Raw genomic sequence first — 23771 nt, 5'->3', positions numbered from 1 at the left:
CAGTAGTTTGGGGGTTCTTGGGGGTTTGGGGGGAGGAGAGAGTGAGACCGATTGTGGATTTTGGGGGATTGCGAGCCGGGTGACGGGAGGTGGAAAGAGCAGCAGTCTGACAGGAGGACTTCTGGAGTCCTTCGGTCGGGGCGGTGCGGTACGGAGGGGAGGGGGGGACGGGGCGGGAGGGGGAGTGGGAGGTCGACGGCAGCCAGACAGCGGTACCGCTGTCTCCCAGGTTGGCCCTACTTTGGAGTCCCGGAGGTAAGGTTCTGTCTCTCCAAGGTAGGTACCTTACCTTACCTTACCGTACCTGACCCTGAATTACGCAGTACGTTGTTGGATTGATGTTGGTGGCTTGTGTGGGAATCTGGCATGCAGGGCGCCGACAAAATACCGGCCAAGGTATCGAGTCTCCAAGGCGCATGTACTTCTGCACAGGCACTGCAGAGGCTTCATGTATCTCCTGGCGGTGTGCACTGCAGCAGGCGACCTTGCCGCATGGGAAGAGTGACTTGGTTGCACTGTCTTGCAGACGCAGAACAAATCCCTCCTCAGCCTCCTCCTCCTCGTCCTCTTCCTCCAAAAGTATGTAAACTTCTTCTGCCTCTCGTCTGTTCATTATTCCCCCCCCCCCTTCTGCCCACGGAGGAGATAAAATGACAGTCATATAACGCACAGGACAGGAGGAGGAGAAAGTGAAGGTGAAGCCGCCCCAGAGTCGGGAGTGTGGCACGACCGGTGGAACCCCTCGATCCCCTTTTCTTTCCTTTCCTCTCCTCTCCTCCCCTCCCCTCTGACCAGACTTGCGGAGAGAAGGACGCCTTCGGTTCCAGCCAGGCACCTCAGCTTCTTCACTGGCTAGCTCGGCTTATTGTGTTGGGTGATAGTTGAAGGGCTGTGAATGTGAGGTACTTGCTACCCCTGCTTGTGGTACAGCGCCTGCACAGCACAGTCCTCTCCACCTCCAGCGAATTCCACGCATGAGGTTGAAATTGCAATTCGTATTGCAAGCGTCTTGAATTTCCAGCTGACGGCCTCTTTTTTTTTTTTTTTTGAGCTTGCACTTCGATATGTCTGTGGGCACTCATGTTTAATTATCCTACAGACACACAACAACCGATGTAAGGATAGGTATGGCGGAAGCAAATGCATCCAGCTGGCATGCACAGCAACTGGAGCTCTGCATTGCATCTGCATACCTGCTGCGTACTGAGGTTGAGGTGCTCGCCTGCAGCAATTCAAAAGAAGCCACAACTCAACGCCCATCTTTCCCCCCAGCCAGCGGCAGCTGCTTGGACTTGTGCAACTAGCCAACACTGATCGCCAGACCTATCCCGTCTTGGGCTTGGTTTTCTCGACACTCGAGAATCGTTGCTAGGTAGGCGGAACGGGATCAACGGTAATGAAAGGGCCGTTGCGCTTGCAACGACTGTTTGGGGCATTTCGTTGCTTTTGTCTGCATCTTGGGGTTTTCTTTTCTTTGTGTCTTCTTGGTTGCCCCTCCTCAGAGGCTTGTGCTCCTGGTGTCGTAATGTGCCCGGACGGCGGCCAACGGACTGGTCTTTGGCGGCATAGCTGCAGGCCTAGCTGAGGCAAGATCGAAGCTTACCTAGGAAAGCCAGTGAGGCCATCAAGCGAGCCGTGTGGCGGTTACAGCCAACCTAACGGAAAGTGGCGCCCGGGCCAGCAAAGAAGTTGAAGTTGCAGAAGGGGTTGCAGATGATTGAGGGTGTTTGGGGGACGGGATGCTTAATAATAGCAGCCATCGGGATCGGCTTCAATTCGCCGTGCCACTTCCTCAATCCTCTGAAGGCTTGGCTGATCCCGAGCTGCAGTGCGCGCAGGCTGACTGTTAAAAGACGACGCGAGCAAACAAAGCATGCTGCATGGCGATTGTGGACCAAGTCATAGGGCGAAAAGTATCAGACGACGAGAGGTGCGGGCGGGCTGATTGACACGACACGCGACGGTTGAAACCAAGTCGTTTCTGGTTTCCGTAGCTCGGGCTGTGGCTGTCACGTCAGGTGGTAACGAGGTTTGCGGGCCTGGGGTAAGTACATTACTGTACGAATAGGCGTCAGGTAGTTTGTTCGGGCCCCGGGGGGTTTTGCTGTCGAGACGGCTGTGGCTCGATCTTTGTTGAACAAGCGTTTCCATTGTCCTCAAGACAGATGAAGGAGGTGATTCCTCAGTGCTCTCCAGATGGTGTTGGTCTGGCCCTTTGATCAGCGGCCAAGCTTCCACCGACCCCAACAGCCTGCAGCAGGGCTCGCCCAGCACCCTGCAGTTCGTGCAGCCGCAGCTCACACTAGAACCACAGTCAGGCTACGTAGTGTTCGCGACGCGGAGGAACGGGTTAGGGTAAGGGACAGGTAGGTAGGTGCATTGTAGCCTTCTGGCGGTGAACGAAAGCCTTGCCCCTGAGCGAATGACTTGACTTGACTTGACTTGTCCTGACTTGGGTGGCACCATCACGCTTTGTCGGGCTGATTGTCATCAATCGAGCAAACGTCTCACGCAAAGAAGTCTGAAGTCTAATAAAGCGTAAAGTCTGCAAATCTGAAGGCGCCGTCTGGAGAGGACGGACAAGACGAGACGAGGGGAGAAGGCTTGGTTGGCACTTGGAGCAAGGCACTTGGAGCGAGGCACGTACTCGGCCACCTCATCTAAATGAAAATACGACTTGAAGTCCCGAAATCCCCACCCAGCTACGTTTCAGCTAAACGGCCCCCCGCTACAGCGCCACCGGGAGTCGGACAGCTTCGAAGTTCGGGCATATCCTCATCAGTCAGACAGCACGTATACCTCCCCAAGGATTCTAAATGTTAGCGTCGTCCCATACTAGCCTCCTTTGGTGTGATTCTCATGATTTGCAGAGGTCTCTCTAGGGAATTAGAAGGTGACCTATGAGGCGATTCTACAATATCTCTTTTCTGGAGAAAAGGTCCAGAAAAACGGCTTCGAAAATCGGGTATTTCGATATCTCCCTCACCTAAATTTCTATGGTCGTAACATGCCCCAAAACTTCTAGCTAGTTAGCTTTTCTACCGAAGCAGAAGTAATACGCTAACATTTAGAATCCTTGGGGAGGTATACGAAGTACGCAGTATTCGTAGACTTCGCACCCTGAAGCTACTCGTCACGATCCATGTGGTCGATCCTGCGGCCCTCGACTGCCGCCCAACAGCAACAAGGTCGTCGACGACGACTGCAGTTTGCATCTTATTTGCGCCCAGCGCTACTGCTACTGTACCTACTGTACCTATTGAGCCGTGCCGCCTTTGGTGGATTGCGCTAGTGGCGGTCGTCATGATATCTTAAGGTACACATGCTCACAGATGGTGTCTTCAAGTTTCAACCCTTGATTTCTCGTCTGACCTGGTCGAGCCCAATCTCGGGCCATCGGGCTGCCAGGTGGGTCGCAACTCCATCCCGCTCATCCTCTTTCTGGACGGGACTTCCTGGCTCGCATTCGACTTTCACGGCCCAAGAACGGCCTCGCTCTCAACAGCCCTGCAGCTTACCATGGTGACTCCGTCAGCGCCTCAGGCTGGCAACTCTGCGAACTCTTATCGAGATCAGCAAGATTCGATCCTGCAGGTCTTGCTTGCCTGCTACGTTCTGCTGTTGCTTTGTCGGTTCCATCCTCGTTTGTCTTCAACTATTGAACCTGCCAACCGCCAACGACAACAACAAAACGCTCATCGTGCGGGTGGACATAGTCAGGATACCGCTGCTCGATTTCGGGCCCTCTCTTCCCGACTACGGCAAGATCCTGGACCTGCTCCTTTCAGTCGTACTGACACAACATGAATCCTGTACAGATTACACTGCATTCGTACCGCCAGATGGCTTGTTGACGCCCTCCAGGTCCTGCGCCGGCTGCAGAAGTGAGGGCGTCACGGCGTTCACGGCAACGCCCTACGAGTACATACTCAGGCCGTTCTGGGCATGCTTGCGATAGCACGGCTACCTCACGGTCACACAACACACAGACTTGAAGCTTACTACTCAGCTTAATTATCGGACGACGTTGATCACCGCCAAATACTGCACTCTGCTCCGGTACTTGGGGTTTTTGAAACCCAAATGCCTCCTGAATCTGACGCTCTAATCATAGCCTTCCTTTTCTGGCCTTGGGGGGCCCTGGGAGAGCCTGGGAAACGCTGTTTAATATGAATTGAACAGATTTGCTCCTGAGCTCTCTGCTATTGAGGCGCTCTATTTAGCACCCCTATATCCCCTATTTAGCACTAACTTAAGCCTTTTTCAGTAGTTTATAGGTGTTATAGCTAGAAAAGTGCTTACTACATTATAGCTACCTAAACTATCCTTATACTAGATATATTATATAATAGTTATATAAATATTAGTAGTTTAGTTAAAATATATAAATTTATTATTTTATTGATAATTAACTCTCTATATATAATCTAAATACTATAGCATTAATATCTTTATTAAAATTATCTATTTTTATATTACTATTATATTGTAACTATAAATCTTAAAGTATAAAGTCTTAATAACTTTATTAAAGTAGTATATTAATATTAGGAACTTATAAGTATAGTATAATTAAAGCTTAGTTATGTTTAAATATATATAGTAAGAAGGTTTAATAAAAGCTTAATTATGATTATAGAAAATACTTAACAAGAACTATAGTAATATAATAAGATTTAAAAACTAATAAAACTAATTATAAGTAATTAATATAACTTTTATTAGTTCTTAATAAGTAAGTAGTAACTATACTTAATAATTAATATAACTATCTATTTATTATTAACAAGTTAAAAATATGAAATTAAACGTTTTATAAGATAGCTATTATTAAAATAGCTAGTAGTAAAGAAGTAAAATATATATATATTAAAGCTTTTTTAAAGTTAAATAAATTAATAGTATAAGATATTATAATATAAATAAATAAAGAAATAGGTATTAAATATATATAGCTAAAAGATATACATAATATATAACGTATATGCATAGCGAGTCGCCCATCATAGCAAGCCGCCCACTTTTCCTTAATTCTACACTCTTCACCTTCACAACAACCTTCCTCTACGTACGACCATAAGTTCTTCTTCAAATGAAAGTCGCATTATCCTTGCAATTAAAGCTATTAAAAAGGACCCAAAACTATCCGTTCGAAAAGCAGCTTCTATCTATAAGGTCCCAAGAACTACACTTCGCGACCAACGCGCTAGACTTCTACCACGACGCGAAACTCGTACGAATTCAATGAAGATGACTCAGGTGGAAGAAACTATGATTCTTGAACGAGTTATTAACCTGATCGATCGAGGATTTCCACCACAACTTAACGACGTACGAGATATAGCCGATTATCTCCTTAACAAACGTGACGCAACGCATGTCGGACCGCAATAGGCAGAGAACTTCATACAACGCCAACCACAACTAAAGACGCATTTTCAACATAAAATCAACTATCAGAAGGCATTAGCTGAAGATCCTACAATTATATAAGCCTAATTTACCCTCATATGAAACACAATCGCAAAGTACAGAATACACAATAACGATATCTACAATTTTAATAAGACAGGCTTCTTAATAGAAATACTATCGCACGCAAAAGTTATTACAACCTCTAACCGCCATAGAAAGCCTCATACAAAGCAGCCTAGCAATCGCAAATAGGTTTCTATCATTCAGGGCGTATATACAGATAGCTAGGCGCTACCTCCATACATCATTATTAAGGGCAAATATCACCTACTCTCATAGTATACCAATAGCCAATTCCCACCCAAATAACGCATCCACCCTAGCGAAAATAGATAGACTACAAATAAGATTAGCCTAGATTAGCTAAAACATTTTGAAAAATGCACAAAGTCTCACACAAAAGGTATTAAACAGCTCCTAATCCTTAATAGCCACAACAGCCACAAATCCACCAAGTTTGACGATTACTACAAAGAACACAGCATTATTGCTCTTTGCATACCTCCACATTCATCACACAAGCTTCAGCCTCTTAATATTAGCTGTTTTAGTCCGCTAAAGGCTTCATATAGCAAGGAAATCGAGAAGATAATGCAGATGCAGATTACACACATTACTAAGGATGATTTCTTTCCTACCTTCAAGGCAGCCTTTTTTACTTCAATAAGCAAAGAAAACGTACAAGCTAGTTTTAGACAGGCTAGCCTTATACCATTCAACCCAGAAGCAGTTCTTTCCCGCCTAGATTTCAAGCCAAAGACGCCAACACCATCCAACTCATACCCAAGCAGCCAGGGCTCCTAGGACCCAAAGACACCAACCACAGCACATAACGCCATACAAAGCTCTGCTTCACTTAAGAAAAGAATCACTAGTCATCAAGATAGCTCACCAACTCATTTATACGAGGTTGTTAATTTACAAGCTAAAGGTATTAGCAAATTAGCACACAAACTAGCTCTTATTAAAGCCAAGTGCCGCAGGCTTCATACAGCAAATAAGATACTAAGTAAGCACCAGAGAGCTAAGAAAACCCAACTACGTCTTAGAGGGTCACTTAATACAGCTAAAGCTAAGGCAATACAAGTAGAAAAGGGGGTTATTAATGCTAGAAGCGAAAACATACGTCAAGAGGGTGCTCATACAGAGGGGGGTGAATCGCGCAGGCGGCGATGTAGTAACTGCGGAAAGACTAGACATAATGTACGAACATATCAGGTAGTTTAGGAGACCTCTAAAGAAGAGGCTGATAAGTAGTTTCAATTGATTTCGTACGATGTGGCTTAATTAACTTACACAAATGGCTGGAGGGTAGTGAAAGGTGGGCGGCTCGCTATGATGGGCGACTCGCTATGCATATACGTTAAGTTTTTATTAATAGATATTATATATAAAGTTGGTTTTAAATATAATAAAAAGTAAAAATAAGTTCATATGTAATTTAAGTTAATTATTTTAATACATTACTTTTTAAAGTTAATAATATAACTTTAGTATATTTAACTCTTAATACTACTTTTTACTTTATTTTAAATAAGAGTAATATAATATATAAATATTATAAGCTATACTTACTTATTATATCTAAGTAATACTATAAACTTATAAGAATTCTACCCTTAGTAACTATCTTTACTTAATAGGTACTTTATACTTATTTTTCTTCTATATAAGGAGTATCTTAGAAACCTCCCTCTTTTAGCTTAGATTATTATAAGTAAAATACTTTTAAGTTAAATAAACTAAAAGCTAGTCTTTTATATATTTAAGCTTATTTAAATACTTACTTTATTAGTTATATAGTATAATAAATAGTAAGTAGAAAGTGAAACTAACTAAATTAGAAATATCTAGCTTAAAATTGATAATAATAAATAAAAAGGTATTTAAAGTAATTTATATAGCTATTAATAAGCTTAATACCTAACTTAATAACTTAGTAATCTTATAATAAGTTAATAATAACCCAGCTATAGATCTAATATAAATAATAATAATTAATAACGCTTTAATATTAATAATATTAAACTTTATAATAACTCTATTAATATTATTATTAGTATTATTACTTTTGAAACTAAATATTACTCAAGAAATAAGTAGTATTTAGTATTTAAAACCCCTCTTGAACTTTTTTAAGTTTAGAAAAGGCTATAATAAATATAATATATAAATATAATAAATATATAATAAGATTAAAATAGATTAAAGTTTTTACTTAAATAACTATAAGATATAACATTTAATTAAATTCTACTTAGAACTTAAAGTATGATTAGTAGTTATAGCTTTTTATAGCTTAAGAAGTAGTAATGGCTTATTTAAACTAACTATTTTTTTAGTATATTTAAATTATACTATAAGTTTATTAACTTTACTACTAAAAAGTACTATAACTATAACTAGCTTTAAAACTACTTTTTATATTAAGTCTATTTATACTAAACTAAAGTTTTACTTTTATAACTACTTCTCTAACCTATTTAGCTTCTTTACTATAATTAGTAAGATAATTAAAATTAAAAAGAATACTTTCTATATATATATATATAAATAATAAAAATATTATTATGAAGTAGTATATATAAAAGAAGAGATACTATATTAGTTAATTTAAAGTATCTCTTTTAAAAGTCTTAATATAATATATTAGTAGTAATAAGCTATAAATACTATATTTATTAATAAGTTTTAAAATAAGAAACTTAATACTTATGTAGGTTTATTTACTTAATAATAAAGCTAATTTTATTACTATAATATTCTTAACTATTTTAAAGTAGTAGACTTTAATTATTATATTAAAAAAGAAGATTATAACTATTACTAATAGCTTAATGAGATCTTAATAAGCACTCTAACTCTCTATTTATTGAAATATACTTTTAATATATATTTTATAATTAGAGATTATAGCTTTATAAGTAGTAATATAAAAGCTTAACCTTAATATTATTAATTGATTATATTAATATTTTTCCCTTATACTAATAATATATCTATAAAGTATAAACTTTCTATATTTAAAATAGCTTATATTAATATATTTATTATATTTATTTAGCTATTATTACTGCTACTATTACTTATATAACAAAAAAAAAGTCTATTTTAAAAAATTAAGCTAAAAAATATAAGAATATATAAAAGATATAGTTAATTAGTAATTTAGCTAAATACGCTAGTACTTAGCTTAAACCTTTTAGAATTTTATATTAAATTAATACTCATTATTTTTATTACTATTACTAGCTTTAATTCTAATATGTTTCAAATTTAACTAGTTTTTTATATACTTATAAGCTTTTTTATTACTTATATAGTTTTATTTTAAGTTTCTATTATTTCTTTCTAATTAGTAGTAATTTAAATAGTTCTTAATTTAACTAAAGTAGTAATATAAGTAATAGTATAAATAGTTTAAATAACTTTAATGTTAAATTAATATATTAATATATAAATTTTTACTTTATATTTTATAAAACTATATATTACTATATAATATAAATCTTTTAGTAGCTTATAAAGCTAGAGATTCACTTCGCTATATATAACATAGTATTAACGTAATAACTTACCGAAAGAGGCTTAAGTTAGTGCTAAATAGGGGACATAGGGGTGCTAAATAGAGCGCCTCCTGCCATTCCCTGAATCCCTACAAGCAGCACAGCAAGCGAGGCAGGGAGCCCACGTCGGTTGGAACTCAGAGAATCTACTATGAGAACCACCGTGCCACGTCAAACTTGACTGACAGCTCAGATGTGCCTCGCCAAGCAGCTCCCGTTTAATGCCGTCGCATGGCGCGGCACAAGACAAACCTGCGCGCCGTTTGGGTCTGTGTTTGCTGCTAATCACGATGGCAGCGACAGACAGACAGACTTGAGCGCGATCTCCCGACGACTTGAACAAGAGCGCAGTGCACGGCAGGCGGCTGGAGCTAGGTGTCGAACGGGGAATTAAAGCCCACTGATGCGCTCGCTAAAGAAGCCCTGTCCGGTAAAGTTGTTGGCTGGCAAGAATTGGGGTGGAAGGTTGTTAGATCCCAATACTACGCTATCAACGTCTCCCCAACTGGTTGACTGCAACCTTCCAATTTGGACTGTCGATTCCGGGACCGTTTCCACCGTTCAAGTCGACTTTGACAAACCCACAAACGCAGGCCAAGTCGTTCGATGTTGGATGCCCGCCATCTCCAAATACCAGCATCTGGACGTTGACAGGCTTTGGGTACCTTACGGACCCGCCGGATATTCCCCCCTATTCTCGACGGTCAACCAACTCGCCCACATCCAACGTGAATGGGACGCTGCGGAAGACCACATAATCCTCGGTGTCGCGCATACACACGTGTATTCTCCTTGCGAACTCACAGCCTTCACCCTGCCACGGCACCTCCCTGTCTTCTCGATCGCCTTTCCTGGGCAATCAGATTGCTGATCAAATCCGTCCCCATGAACTGCCTCGCGCCATCCATCATCGCACTATCCATTATCGCATTAACATGGCATGCTGACGAAGCACACACACACACACACACACACACACACACACACCTACATGCCTCTTCCCATTCATCCATTCCCACTGGACGGATATAATGGAACGTGGCAAACGCCAGATCAATGATACTAGGATGGGCCTCGCAGCAACGGGACCCAGAGGAAAGGAGAGTGCCCATGCGCAAGGTGGCATTCCAAGCACTCGGAACTCATCACGGTTAATAAGTAGCAGAGCGAGCATCTTCGCTTACAGCGCAGGGTCGCACTGCGAGCTGAGGACCCGATAGCCGCAATCGGTGACGGCCGTCGTGTACGCGGCCGCCCTCCCGAACACACAACTTCAGATTCAGGACAGCAGGCGATGCCGGCGTCCGCCCGCCCCGGCCGACATGCCGTGATTATTCTCCGATGCGCAGCCAGATGCACACAGGCTTCCAACTGCCGTGCTGGTTCACGTGCTTCTTCTCACAGTTGTTATATCCGTAGATGTTGTTACACGGAGGAGCCTCTGCTCAACCCAGGTCCATGAACATCTGCTCTGTTAGCCCAGCTATGAAACGTAGCCCCGTAGCCGTAGTCGTTGCACCTTGTTCCCTCTTCAACTTTCTTTTCTGCAGACACGTTCCCGTCAGGTTTGCTTCGCCGGCCACGGGTAATACACAATGTAGAGAGACTCGTTTCAGCTCCCATTGGCATGGCCCTGGTTCCTCGCATCACGTAGCCCACAGCCCTGGACATCATCCCATCATGCCTCGTCCTCTCCCGCCCCCCTCCGGGGAAGCCCGCGGCCGCCTAGCAACATCCATGCATCGCCAGCATGCTGCCTCCCTACTCTCGCAGCCTCAGTAATCAACCATCAACCCACAGACAGAGTTTCTTTTATAAATCATCCGTCAAACTGGTTTGGTAGCTACCATTCCTAGTAGGGCCTTGTCAACTTGACGCAGACCGCCCCGGGCTCCTTCCGCTACGGTGTTTGTCAATTGGTTTTCCACCCCTTCTGGCAACTAACATGTCTTCGACCCATCACATCGCGCAAGATGGCAAAGAGATCCAGGATGTACCAGGTAGATCCGCCTAGTCCTCCATATCCCCGCCACACATCTCCGTCGATACCAAAAATATCATCACAAGTCCGATTGATAGCCAGGGGCGGAGAGGGAAGGGGGAGGGAGGGGGGAGAGAGACGCTTAGGCTCTTCATGAAAGGGCGTCTGGCACACACAATGCGCCACGCGCCGGCTAATCCGTCCGGTCAAATCAGGACCCTCAATAAGCCGCGGCTGCGCCAGCGTGGCTGTCTCGATCTGGCTGACCCCCTTCTCGTCCTAATGAAAGGCAGGCTGACATGGTTTTCCAGAAATAAACTTGTGCCCGTCAGCGAGCTTCACACGCGGTTGTTCATCCTCCGCTTGCGCTCGGCAGGATCATCAACCTCCTTCTTCGCGCGGGCGCTCCGAGACAGACAAGCTAGGTGCTGAGTAGGCGCCAGACCAAACGCTGATTTCCCCTTTCCTTCTCGTTGAGGAGTAGGTGTCATATGTGTGCATTCATGCAGCAAACCCCCGCAAATGATGAGGGTAGATTGAAAGGTGACATCTAGCTTGATCGCCAGGCCCGAGGCGGAATATCGGGACCGGTGTTCATGTCACGAACCAGGTTCGGGCTTTTCTGTCAGACCAACTTACAACAGTCGGCACCACGTTTCGCCATAGGCATTGGGCGGTAGATATACGATGAAGAGAATAGATGTTAGTACAGCGCTCAGCTAGCCATGCCGGCAATTAAAACAACAATACAAGAAAGAAAGTCTTCTCAGATGTACTCAACCCAGACCTGCCGCCCAAATAGCTAGCTCCCCTCGATACCAACGACCGCTCAAGAACTCCGTTTGCTTTTTATACCGTGTCCCGCACTTCTCTTCCGACGCCAAAGCCCGTTTATCGCCAAAATACCATGATGTATGTTGAGTTGATCTAAGCCGCAACGCTGCTCTCCCGCTGTCGCTTGGCAATGTAGTATGTAATGAGGTTCTTGGGGTCGTCCTTGGCACCCTTGATGAGCTCCCAGAAAGCCCCGTCCCCAATCCGCGAGTGAAGCGCCACGCACAACTGCACGGCACCCATGCGCACGCCCGAGTCCGTGGATTCGAGGCACCGCCCGGCAAGGCCGGCAAGCTGAGCCAGTTCACTCTCCGAAGGCACGAAGCCGGTGCGCTTGTCGAGCAGCTCCTTGAGCACATGCAGACCCGTCGCGAGACAACGGCTGCCCTCAACGGAATTATCCTCCTTGCCCTGCAGCTGTTTCGTCATCACGACGACGATCTCGTGCGGATCGCCTAGGGCAACAAGCTCCTCGGAGAGAAGCTCAAGGCCGCTGACGATGCGAGCCCGCGAGTCGTAGGCGCTGCGAGTCTCCACAAGCGACTCAAGTCCCCGCGAAACATGCGGCTGGAAGTTGTCTCGCTCCTTCTTGAGCAGAAGCTTGATCGTCGCTAGGATTTGCGCCTTGACATCTTGAACCTTCTCCGGCGCGAGAGTAGCGAGCGGTGACTCGAGATACTCGAAAAGCCCACGAAGAAGCGCTTCAAATTTCTCATCAGTGAAAACGGCTTTACCGTCTCTGATGATGGACTGTAGCTTTCTGAAACCATGGACATCCAGGGACTTCGCCTTGACTCTGGTGACTCCGCTTTCCAATAGCTTAGAGGTCTGCCGCGCCTTGTCAGGCGTCTCGGGGGCACCATTGACCTCGCCGTTGATAGGCGCGGGTGTAGGAATTTCATTGACCGGCTTATCTTCAAGGACTGGACCGGTGGGACTGGACTTTTCCACAGGCTGATCTTCGGTGAAGGGATCTTCAAAGACCTTCAGCCCGTTGACAGGCATGGTTCCAGACTGAAGGTCCAGCTCCTCAGCCGGAGCTGGTTCTGAAGCTTGCGCAACGTTGTCAGATGGTTCTACTGGAGCACCGGCAGGCTTATCGTCAGGCTTTTCGTCAGGCTCGTCGGCAGCGGGAGGGGCAGGCGATCCTCTAGCATTCTCAGGAATGATCTCTGCAGCTGGCTGGAGTGAAGGCGTCGGAGAAACTCTAGCTTCTGGCTCTGGCGTAGGCTCTGGAACACGCTCTGCCGGCAAAGGAATCTCTACAGAAGCCGCGGCATGGTCTATTATCATCGGCTCCTCCGACTGAGCGCGCTTAGGCGGCGACGCTCTTAAGCTTGCCAGATTTGGCACGACCAGGGTGAGATCCTCGTTGTTTGCGGATGGGCTGCTAAACGGCATTGCAGTAGTGGTCTGCGATCGTTTAGTCTTTGCGGGACTGGTCCTCGGGGAAGCCCCATGAGGAGATGAGACAGATTTCGAGAGCACTGATTTCGCAACCGGGGATGCGACACTGGATTCGCTCGCGTGAGGCGCGTGTCCAGGCCGAGGCCGAGAGGGGGCTCTGCGCGGCGAGGCTTCCGTCTTCTGCTTCAGCGTCGTCCTGGATCTAAGGCTCTCTGGAGAAGGGGCCTCGTTAGAAGGTCCATCGTGAGTCCGCACGGAGTATGGCCCCGCAGTGGCCGGTCGGGCAGCCATTTCTGGCCGCTTCTTTGTGGGTCTCATGGGCCGGACAGACATGCCGCCGGACACAGTTGTCTTTGCTGGAGGCGCCGGGCCCGTTGACGCTGATGCGCTGGGTGCTGCGGGCTGAGGTCGAACAGGAGAAAGATTGGCCATAGCAGATCCTGGGCGAGGTGGCAGATTTCGATTAGCCATATTCGCCTTCTTCTGCGCCATCATGGTCTCCCGTAAACTCGGTTTAGTACTGCTCATGGTGCTCTTAGACAAACCAAGACCTGGCCTGGCCCTTTCGGTCTCCGTCCTCTTGGGGGCATTCGGGTTGTTCGGGTCCTTATCAAGTAATTTTTGGGCAGTCGGCTCCAATGTATCCTTGAGCCTGCGATTGTGTTAGTTGGTCCAGGAGGCATTTAACAGATCCACTTACGCCTCGGCTCTGGCAGGCCAGATCTGGGCGAACACCCAGTAGGTACCACGCATTCTCTCTCTCACTCCCGGGTTTGCATCGTTGAGGCCCCTCTTGATGGACTTTTCTACCATATCCAGGCCACCACCGTGCTCGATGTGACTCTTGTGGTGGGCTTCTTTGTTCAAAAGAGTCTTCAACCAAGCCGTAGCGTATGTCCTAGGCTGGACATTCTTGTCCTGGCAAGCCATCCACACATGCTGCATGATTCGCGAGCTGTAAGTAACTCTCGAGATGATAGTGTCGACGGTAGTGTTGGCAAGTTGGGAGCTGATCTTCTTGGTTGCGGCTGACAGCTTGATGAAGGTCTGCATAAGAAGCTCCACCAGAGGGTCCATAGCAGGGCCGAAGGTAATGGCAATATCCTGCACCAAGCTGCAACCCTCCTTTGAAAGACTGGTTCGAAGGGAGTTGACAGCTTTGATGATTCCATCTAGCAAGCCCTTGAGACCCAACATGAAGACGTCAGGGTAATCTTGGGACACGTTTCCGGCAATGAGCTTCCGCAGCTTTGTCATGCTCTCCTCGCGCTTCAGCCAATTCTGCTCCGTCTCCCTTCCTTCGAAGTACAGCATCATTTCCCTGAAAATGTCGTCAAGTTCACCCTTAGTGTTGACATATGCCGGTTCCACCTCAATCGGCTTCTCGCCCGCGGGGGTCACGGGTCGCTCGCTCGCCAGAGACGATACGCTGGCAGCAAGCTTTGGTCTTGCCACTGGAGCCGCTGCAGGCTCATGGGGAGTCTCGGGTCGGTCGCTACTCGGCGCAAGCGCCTTGACGATGGCTTGTTCGATCGCGGGACGAACCTTGAAGTTTTTGAGCTGTCTCTTGAGGTCTGTTTTGGCTGTACCAGGGGCGTTTCTGTCACGCAACGATTAGCGCACATTTTATGGAGGAAGTTCGTCTGCCAGATGCCACGTACTGGAAAAGCTCGATGACGGTGGTTTTGGCGACATCGCGCACCATGCCGTCGGCGTCCTCAAGGAGCTCCATAAGAGTCGGAACGTAGGCGCGAAACTGCATGCCCTGCTCTTGGTGCATGTGCAGCAACCAGTGCATGCCAGCCTCCTTGGCGCGTGGGTTCTTGCCAATCATGGCAACGTTTCGCACCGAACGCTCAACGTCAATTGGGGCGGCCGAGTATATCGTCGTCAAGGCTTGCGACGCGAGGCTCCTAAACTTCTCTTTCTGGTCGCCCAACTTGTCGATGACCAACGGCAGGGTGTGCTTCGCCTCCTTGGCGATGTACTTGGGCTCCTGGCGTGACAGCCTCGTGAGCAGGTGATTCAAAGCCGTGAAGCCGGCGTTAACGAGCACTGCATGTTGGGAGACGGATGCGGTGCGGAGGCCGTCGAAGATGAGGGGGATGAGGACGTCGGGGACATTGTGTTGCTTGATGCCGGATTTGATGCCAGCAACGTGTTGGACCTTGGTATCGATGCTGGCCTCGGAACGGAGGATCTTGAGCAGGTCGTCGACCTGGTCCTCGGTGATTTTTTCCGCCATTCCCCGCAGAACGAGGGTTGCGCTTGGAGTTGGGTGTTGATTTTGAGCCTGATAAGAGCAAAGGGGATTGGTCAGCTGGTGTTTATCCTTTCGACGTCGCCGTCGTGCAGGTTGCTCAACGGTCTGTGGTTCGCGCGCACGAATGTAAATCCAGTCGGACAAGATATGCGACGACTTATGGACAGTATGACGACGAGAGAGGGAGCATGAGTCGTTTAGCGCAACGGGGGGAGGGGGAGGGGTGGTTGTTTGACACTGGGCGACGGGGAAGAGGGAGCGAGCGAGCAGCTTACGATTTGAAAGTCGCGTCGGTTGTCGTTGGGTCGGCACGGAGGAAAGTCTCAGTGCGAAGAAGCGCGGCGAACGTATCGCGCCGGGGACGGAGCGTGCAGTGCAGCGCAAGTACGGCGTATGTGTGTGTGGTGCGTAACCGACGTTTGCACTTTTTTACGCGCAGGTGTTGTGATTGTTTGCAGATGTCTCGAGCAGCCCGACATAAGGGGGGCACTTTGGGGGGCATCCCAAGCCGCAGTTGCCCCGTGCCACGGGGACTTGTTGTGCTCGACTCAAGGTTATTACTGGCCAGCGAGTGGGTCTTTCCCCACGATGCCGCCTCTGAGGTGCGGCGGGACGCTAGGAGGAAGCCGCTAAGCGCGAAACGGCCTGGGATGTGCTTCCTCGCTACCGCGATAGGGGCCCCTCAACCCCTGCATAGTTTGGCTTTGCGCCCCGGCCCAAGTTACTAGGTAGACCTTACTGCATGAGGTGCCTGCCTGTACGTCAGGTCCACGATCAGGGCCCCAAGCTGACGGTGCCAGGTCAGCACTCTCGCTCTCATACCTATCTCATTCACCTTCACTGACGTGACGGAACCTAAAGGGACAGAGCTCTTTGTGTCAGCTACCTACCGGACACCTCTCAGCCGGCATCAAGCTCTCAAGACCGCATAAAGATCCCAAGCTGCTGCCGCTTACGCGTACATCTATCTGCCTGTTCCATTGCTCATGTTACCTTGCCTGGTAGGGCACACAACAGAACTTCGTCCCAAGCCGTCTCCCACCTCTCGGAGGCTTGTTTCTCAGCGTCGCCTCTCATCTCACCAAGACCTCTCCCGCAGATGGTCCTCCCACCTCACACCACACCAGCTCCAAAGCCCGATTCGCTCTTCCTGCCCGCCATGTCCTCCGCAACGCCCTCCGCAACCCAAGCACCGCCTCCGGGCCCGCCCGCCGCAACACCTCTCCCATCCCGTCCCAAATCTCCGGAGCAGAAGGCCATAAGCCCCGCCGGCCCCGCCGGTGCTGCTGCCGATCGCCATCGCCCCTCCGACCCCAAGTTCGATCTGCCCAAGTTGCGACTCGAGATCCGAGATCTCAACCACCCAGCCGCGGCTCACTTTCTCTCCGCCGTGAACGCCAGCACCGCCTTGGCCACCGCTGTCCACTCTGTGCTCAACCTGCTCTACGAGTCCCCCTCAAACCCGACTACTCATGCCCCGCCCACCCGCTCCGTCACCCTGATCCTCCGCGACATGGGCGGCGTTGCCTACACCACCGGCTCCGACCTCGATGACGACCACAAGGAAATCCACTTCTCCATGTCCTATATTGCCGGCATCACCTCCGAACGCCGCACTGATGAGATCATGGGTGTCCTCACACATGAGATGGTTCACTGCTTCCAATGGAATGCCCATGGGACCTGTCCCGGCGGCCTCATTGAGGGCATCGCTGACTGGGTCCGTCTCAACAGCAAACTCAGCCCGCCCCACTGGAAGAGAGAGTCCAGCGGTAACTGGGATGGCGGCTACCAGCACACGGCCTACTTCCTGGACTACCTTGAGGGTCGATTCGGCGCTGGAACCGTGCAAAAGTTGAATGAGAAGCTTCGCAATCAAAAATACCGGGAAAAGGAGTTCTGGACCGAGTCTCTTGGTCGACCGGTAGAGCAGCTGTGGAAGGATTACGCAGAGAAGCTGAAGGATGAGGAAACTGTGCTCATCAATAAGGACGACATTTCCGATGATGACATTAGGCTCGGCAGAATCAGAGCGGCCGATGAAGCCATCGCAGAGTGAAATCAGTCTTCGGTTAGCATTTTCACATCTAGGTATCATGAAACATGGAGCGAGTAGAGGTGTCATAGGAGCCAATTTCAATTCATGTGCAGTACCGCCTTAAATCTATCAGAGTACTCTTTCCCAGTCCTGTTGAACCTTTTGCGCCGTTGCTATTGCCTGTACCGTCGCCCTACTCAAACGAATTGAATCTCCCGACACGAATAAACCAACCATGGAAACGAAGGAGGAAAAAACTCGAGTGCGAGGAATGTGACACCGTCCAATCCAACGTGATTATGCCCTGACAGGGGCTTGGGCCTCGCTCTCGCTGACAACGCTGCCAACCTCTGACCAGCTTGCGGGGGTCATCATACCCTCACTCTCACTCAGGACATCGTAGTATCGTCCGGTATCACCAGCTCTGGACGAAGCAGCATCGTTGGCAACATCCTCGCCGGAGCCAACGAGGGATGCCGAGTCGGTGGGAGTCAACTCGCCGTCGCTGACGAGTTCAGGCTCGGACATGGGCACGGGTGGCGACATGGGGAGCGGTGAGTAAAAGTTGGAGGGGCTGGACCCTTGGGCCCAGGCCTGGATAGAGGCGTACGCATCGTCACGGTCGTCCTGGCCAGCGGTCATGTATTCTTCGGATCCGAGCTCACGGTCAAGGGTGGCAGATCTTTCGGTCTCGGATGAGTTTTCAGCAACATCCACAAGAGCGGGCATGGTAGCGATAGCGGCGGCAGTGTATCGTGGGCGTTCGTCTGCGTCACGGGTCGTAGCACTGTAGATATCTGAGAGGGCCTCGTCGTGGCCAGGAGACAGTTGGTTGGGCTCCTCAGTTGTCGGCAGCTCGTCCTGGTCGATTTGGTGCTCGTCGGCGAACGGGTTTGCGTATAGTGAGGCGTTCAGGCCACGGACACCCTCAGGACGTCGACGAATAAGACCCTCTTCGTCGCCGCGGACGTTGGCACCGGTGTTGAAAACGAAGGTTCCCTTGTCGCTGCTCTCGTCCTGTCGCATAAAGTCATCGAAGGACCTTCCGCGCGACGGGGCAGGCGGCAGCTCCTTTGAATCGGCAAGTTCGGCCTCCATCTTTTCCTTTTCTTGCTTGGCGACTTTCAGGGCATTCCAGTACAATAGCTCCTCCCGCTGCCGGCGGCGGGTTTCGTCGTCGGCATCGACGCCAGCTTCAGGTCCTCCACGAGATTGCATAAAACCTGCAGCATCCTCAGGGCGGTTAAACATTGGCGGGCGGTCCTCCGGGTCGATATTCTCGCCCAGCGAATGCAGAGCGACGGCGATACGCCTCCGAAGCTCGTCAGCATAGCGTCGGATCTCGGGCGATTCGTAAATGGCGATGGCGGCTGCTACAGCGACAGAAACGGCAATGACGCCGGCTGAAGCCAGGGCTCCGTGGTTAACTCCAGGCATTATAAGATGAGGGTGAAGGTAGGATCAAAATGCGATAACTTGGGAAACGAGGAGGGACGGTGTGTAAGGGAAGAAGGATACAGTCTGTAAATGGAGAAATGAGAAACCTGACCCCGAGGACGAGGTTTCAAGGTCTGATTTCCAGAGGTGAAATGGCCACCAGACGGTCAAGATGGGATTGCGTAGTCCTGAAGAGCATTTGCCACAATGCCACAGGCCTGACCACCTCAGGCAAGCAACGTGATTCGCGACAGCGCTGGCGCGGGGTAGCGTATTGAAGAGCAGAAAACAGCAGATCTTCGGGCGGCATTGGGATGGGGTAGGCAGCACAAGCGATAGGCCGCGACAAGGGGGACTTGGAGAAGGTCGGCTTGGGTGTTCGGTGTCACTCACCTTTGGCAGCAATTGGTACAGGCATTTCGAACGGCCCGTGATCAACAGCCAAACCGTAACAATGAATCGAAGGGAATGACCAGAGGTTGAACGAGAATGGGGGGAGAGGATGCGGCGAGAAGGTAAGTAAGGTAAGGTAGGTGAAGGTGCGGCAGGCAGTACTTTTTTAGTTTGACATGCAGGAATAGCAGCGGTGCCTGACTGGCCTGGACACCACACCGGCCTACCAACGACACCTCAGGAGAAACCTTAGCACCCAAGCCTGTCAAGGTAGGTAAGGAAGGTATGTAGCTTCCATGAGTTCCCTCCCTGCCTCCCTCCTCTGTCTCTGCCGGGAGTGGCGGAGGGGTGCCTCGGGGGACACCCATAATGGCCTGGAAGCTCGAGGTGTGATTCCTCAAGCGTTTGACCGCGCGGACCAAACTGTCCAAGTCTGATGCGAGGCGCACCGGATAACGTCACGGGGGCCGCCGCAGGGCTATCTATCTTATCAGGAGCAACGCCCTCTTCCTCAACGTAGGGGGCGCCCTGTCAGAGATAGTCTGCCCATTCTATTGGTTGCAGGCGGTCTGCTTTCTCCATTGGGGCGTTCCTTCAACTGCACCTGCACCCTTCTTACGGTGTGAAATATTACAGTGGCATTGCTTCCTCTCGAATGGCGATGCGCGTGCAGCGGAGAGACCTGTTCAATACTTACGTGGCACCGCATTTTGACTTTGGATGCGACATGGGAGAGAGGCAACGAGTCCAACTCACTGCCTTGCCTGCCACCTTGACGCGGCAGGCACGTACCTTATGTTTCCTCCCCTTGAGCACCCAGGTATCACCAGCTCAGAGGGCTTGCCCAACACTGATCTCGCTGAGTCTTCATTCGTTCACGGGGGCTTGATCAAGGTTCATTTACGCTTACCGCTTGCATTGCCGATACCATCCCTTAACACATTTAAGGAGGCATTTCGAATAATTTCATGGACTGAGGAACCAAATGTAAGAGGCGTGAGGGACTAGGTATCAGGAGCATGGGCCACTGCAAGCGGGGTCGGGTTTCAAAAACATACCCAACGGCATGTGTGGAGGGGAATCTCTGGTGTGTAGAGTCAATTAGCATTGACAACGTCTTGCTTGGCGTGGTCTGGCAACAAGGTCAAAACAATCATGGCAGCGAGTCTTTCGGACAGAAAACCAACTCCGGTAGGCCACTCGCCCAAGTCCAACCTGCACTTTTAATGAGCCCTCAAGTTGCACATCGGCGTCGAAAACAGGCTCCCTAAACATTCTCATACGCGGCCCAGTCAGAGGAGGAATTGCGGTGTCCATCGTTTGCTTCGGTCTCTTGCTACCTAATCAAGCGGCGCTTGGAAAGGCGCGGTCCTGGCCCCAAAGGAATAGCAAAATCGATGGCGAGAGATATGCTGGGCTTCGTAGCCTGAGCCTGTTCCGCCGAGCATAACATCACAATAGTCTGCTATTTCCTCAATGACGACTAATGTTGCGAGAGACAAAGAAACCTCGAAGCTGAGTATCCTCAAAACATCGCACGCCCCTCCAAGTCCATGTTTGCATTCAAAGACGATCTTGCAGCCTTCTCGCCTGCTTACATCATCTGAATTTGCATGCTCATGCGCGGCTCTTAGATCGTACGTCAGCCTGCTGGCTTGGATGGGATATCAGGCAATTCTCCGCTCGTTGAGAGCATCCGGGTCTATGACGTGAAAGCCTCTCCAGCGTGGCCCGCAATGAGTTAGACCAGCGCTAAATTCAGTTCTTCATTCATAATTTCCAACGAAAATTATTCTTTTGGCGGCTTCTTCGCATCTGCCCTGTCAGCTATGAATTATTGAATAACAGCAACTCTGAGTGACATGTACCTCCTTCTCCATAGGTGCGGCCTCTTGTCCAGGCACAAGTCAGGGCAACTTGTGCCTGGACAAGGAGTTAGTTCAAAATCCAGATGTACTAGGATTCTCACATCTAGACTGGCACATTGCATCAGTCGTCGGCGGTTACGCGAGACCGACACCGGTCTGGCTGTTGTCGATCTCCGGCGCTCCGCTCCGCCTGCAGATGGGGTCCATTGTCCCTCGGGACCGAAGCTGGCCTACTCGGGGACTTTGCCAGAGAGAGAGAGTCTACAGACTGCAGTCGACGCTCGGACGTGGTTGCGCGGTTCGCATTCTAGGGCCAGCGGCATCGCCTAGTGTCGTCATCGTATGGCTAGATGAAATTCGATCGGTCGCGAGATCCATGGATCAAACGAACATAGCGAAGGCCCCAGGACCCTGAGACCAAGTCGGCAAGTCCAAATGAAACCCACAATCCGATGGTTATCGGGGGCTTTGGGGACGACCACCCATCTTGCTGTTGATGAGGGTCGAATCCACACAGGTCGGTCAGCCCTTCGGATCCCATCGGGCAAGTTCACGGGGGCCGGTTGCTGAGGGTGCTTAATCTAATCGAATGCAGTAATTGGCGCTCACAGGTAAAGCGGCAGATAAACGTCCACGGATGCGCCGGAAGTTGAACGACCGGGGCGAGAAAATAGGGTCTGATGGAGTCGGCATTCTGGTCTGCAGCGGTTTGGAGAAAGGACATGTTGGTTTGAATCCCTACGGATGAATTGAATTGAACTAACAAAATAGGTATCAGCTGCACGCTGCTCTACCAACGCCATGATTCTAAAAACTCCTTGGAAACCCTGTCATGCCCCCCTAGTGCAGGTAATCGATATCAGATGAAATTGATGAGTGACAGTCCATGTCCCGATCCCGGTCCGACCGGCGGCTGCGCCAGTGCATCGTCCACGCGCCCTCGCTCCTCAAGGTTGATCGAGCAAGAGACAAGGACCGCACACGCACACCATCGGGAACATGGACGGCCAGTTCCCGAGAGCGTCGTAGTGGTGTGTGGAGACACGTTGGCGTGCCGTCAACTCCGACCAGGCTTCGAGGATTGAAAATGTGTCGCCTCACTGCTCAGTTTGTTTGGATGCGCTGCGCGCTTTTAACGCCGTGGTTGCGCCGTGATTTGTGGCGGTTTTGGCTTCCGCCAACACCGGATTGAACCCCGCCAATCGCAGCATCCAGGCCCTACTTCCGTGCTTCCTTGCTTCCTATCCCCTTGCCGCAGCTTCCCGTTCGGGAAAGTGGTTTAGTGGGAGCTGCTGACTGTGGAAGCAGACGACGTGCTGCTCTGAGTGTCTGTCGAGTTGGTTCTGGTAGCCTTCATGCGTTCACTGAAGTGGCATGTCAGTCCATGAACTTCTCGGCCGTTGGTTGCAAAACTCACTGAGTAGAGCGGTCCAGGAGGTGGCACTCATACTTGGCGGTGCCGGACTTGATCTGGAACTTGATGCCCTTGTTCTCCAAGACATTCTGGAGCTGACCCTTCTGAGCGTCGGCGGAAGGCATTGTGACGGTTTGATGTTGTTGTTTGCGCAAGAATGAAATATGAGCTGGGTCCCTGAGGAGTAAAGACTGGACTGGGCTGGAGAGCGGCAGGATGTAAACGGTAGACGCGTGAAGATGGCTGACCTGGACATGAAAAGTTTGGGATGAGGGAGGGAAGTCTGCTTCAATATATAGGAAAATAGCTCAGCGAATGTAGACTGAGAGGGAGTGCCGACTTATCCAGGGCTATTGGACATGCCGAGTTGCGACGAACAAGCGCGACGAAGGGCTCCAACACGGAAAGAACCACGAACCTTGGATTTGGGAGACGGGGCTACGAGAGACAAGGACGGTTACGGTTACGGATAGTGTATGTAGGTACCTACGAATACACCACCTAAGCTTGCCTTACCTTGGGTACGGTACGGTAGTAGGTACGAGCACCCCTGCAGAAGGGTCAAGTGGCCGCCCGGCAGACAAGGCAAGGGAAGCCGACGTGAGCGATATTCTGGACTGGACTGGACTGGAGATGCAGATGCAGATGCAGAACATGGACCCAGAAACCCCAACTGAGGACGGCGAGGCACCTCATGTAGGTATCCATCTGGTACATCTTACCTATCACCCCGTTCTCCTTGTATCGCGTACCTACCGCCGGGTCTGTGTCTACCGTCCAGGTCTGTGTCTCCGTGCCGAGGCCAGAGTCAAGTGCACCTCAGACATTAGAGGGTCCTGCCATGATGTCGACTAATCACAGGCACTGCAAGGAAACCCGACATGGTTGCAGGAGCTTCTTTTCTTGAATCCGATGTATACGGGTACGCGGGATGCAGTGACTGTCAACCAAGTATCCGTACCTTGGTACTGTCCTTTTTATACCTTATTTGAGCAATCGGTAGGACTTGCACTTGGCGCTGGTTCCTCCGCTGTCTACTGCCTCGTCACGCTTCCTTTGTTCCATTCCCGTTGACATTCCCAGTCCCATCGGTTC

The 23771-nt window shown here is 49.4% G+C and overlaps 4 protein-coding genes across 4 annotated transcripts; 1 reads left to right on the top strand and 3 right to left on the bottom strand.

The window, feature by feature from the left end:
• Positions 1–11949: 11949 nt before the first annotated feature.
• On the bottom strand, positions 11950–15508 carry COL26b_010859 (uncharacterized protein; the record flags this gene model as incomplete). Its single annotated transcript, XM_053183544.1, has 3 exons — positions 11950–13915; positions 13964–14863; positions 14925–15508. The coding sequence occupies 3 exons, from the start codon at positions 15506–15508 to the stop codon at positions 11950–11952; spliced, it is 3450 nt and encodes a 1149-aa protein (XP_053032536.1).
• A 1177-nt stretch (positions 15509–16685) lies between these two features.
• On the top strand, positions 16686–17585 carry COL26b_010858 (uncharacterized protein; the record flags this gene model as incomplete). Its single annotated transcript, XM_053183543.1, has 1 exon — positions 16686–17585. The coding sequence occupies one exon, from the start codon at positions 16686–16688 to the stop codon at positions 17583–17585; it is 900 nt and encodes a 299-aa protein (XP_053032535.1).
• Positions 17586–17861: 276 nt separating this feature from the next.
• Positions 17862–19001, bottom strand: COL26b_010857 (uncharacterized protein; the record flags this gene model as incomplete). The annotated part of the gene is made up of 1 exon (XM_053183542.1): positions 17862–19001. One exon carries the CDS (start codon positions 18999–19001, stop codon positions 17862–17864), a length of 1140 nt encoding a protein of 379 aa, XP_053032534.1.
• A 3540-nt stretch (positions 19002–22541) lies between these two features.
• Positions 22542–22801, bottom strand: COL26b_010856 (uncharacterized protein; the record flags this gene model as incomplete). The annotated part of the gene is made up of 2 exons (XM_053183541.1): positions 22542–22626; positions 22680–22801. 2 exons carry the CDS (start codon positions 22799–22801, stop codon positions 22542–22544), a joined length of 207 nt encoding a protein of 68 aa, XP_053032533.1.
• Between the last annotated feature and the right edge of the window lie 970 nt (positions 22802–23771).

Source organism: Colletotrichum chrysophilum (assembly GCF_026319265.1).
Source record: "Colletotrichum chrysophilum strain AFK26 chromosome Unknown scaffold_122, whole genome shotgun sequence".
NCBI lineage: Eukaryota > Fungi > Ascomycota > Sordariomycetes > Glomerellales > Glomerellaceae > Colletotrichum > Colletotrichum chrysophilum.
Note: the sequence above shows the minus strand (reverse complement) of the source record. Positions and strands in the feature narration are given on the sequence as shown.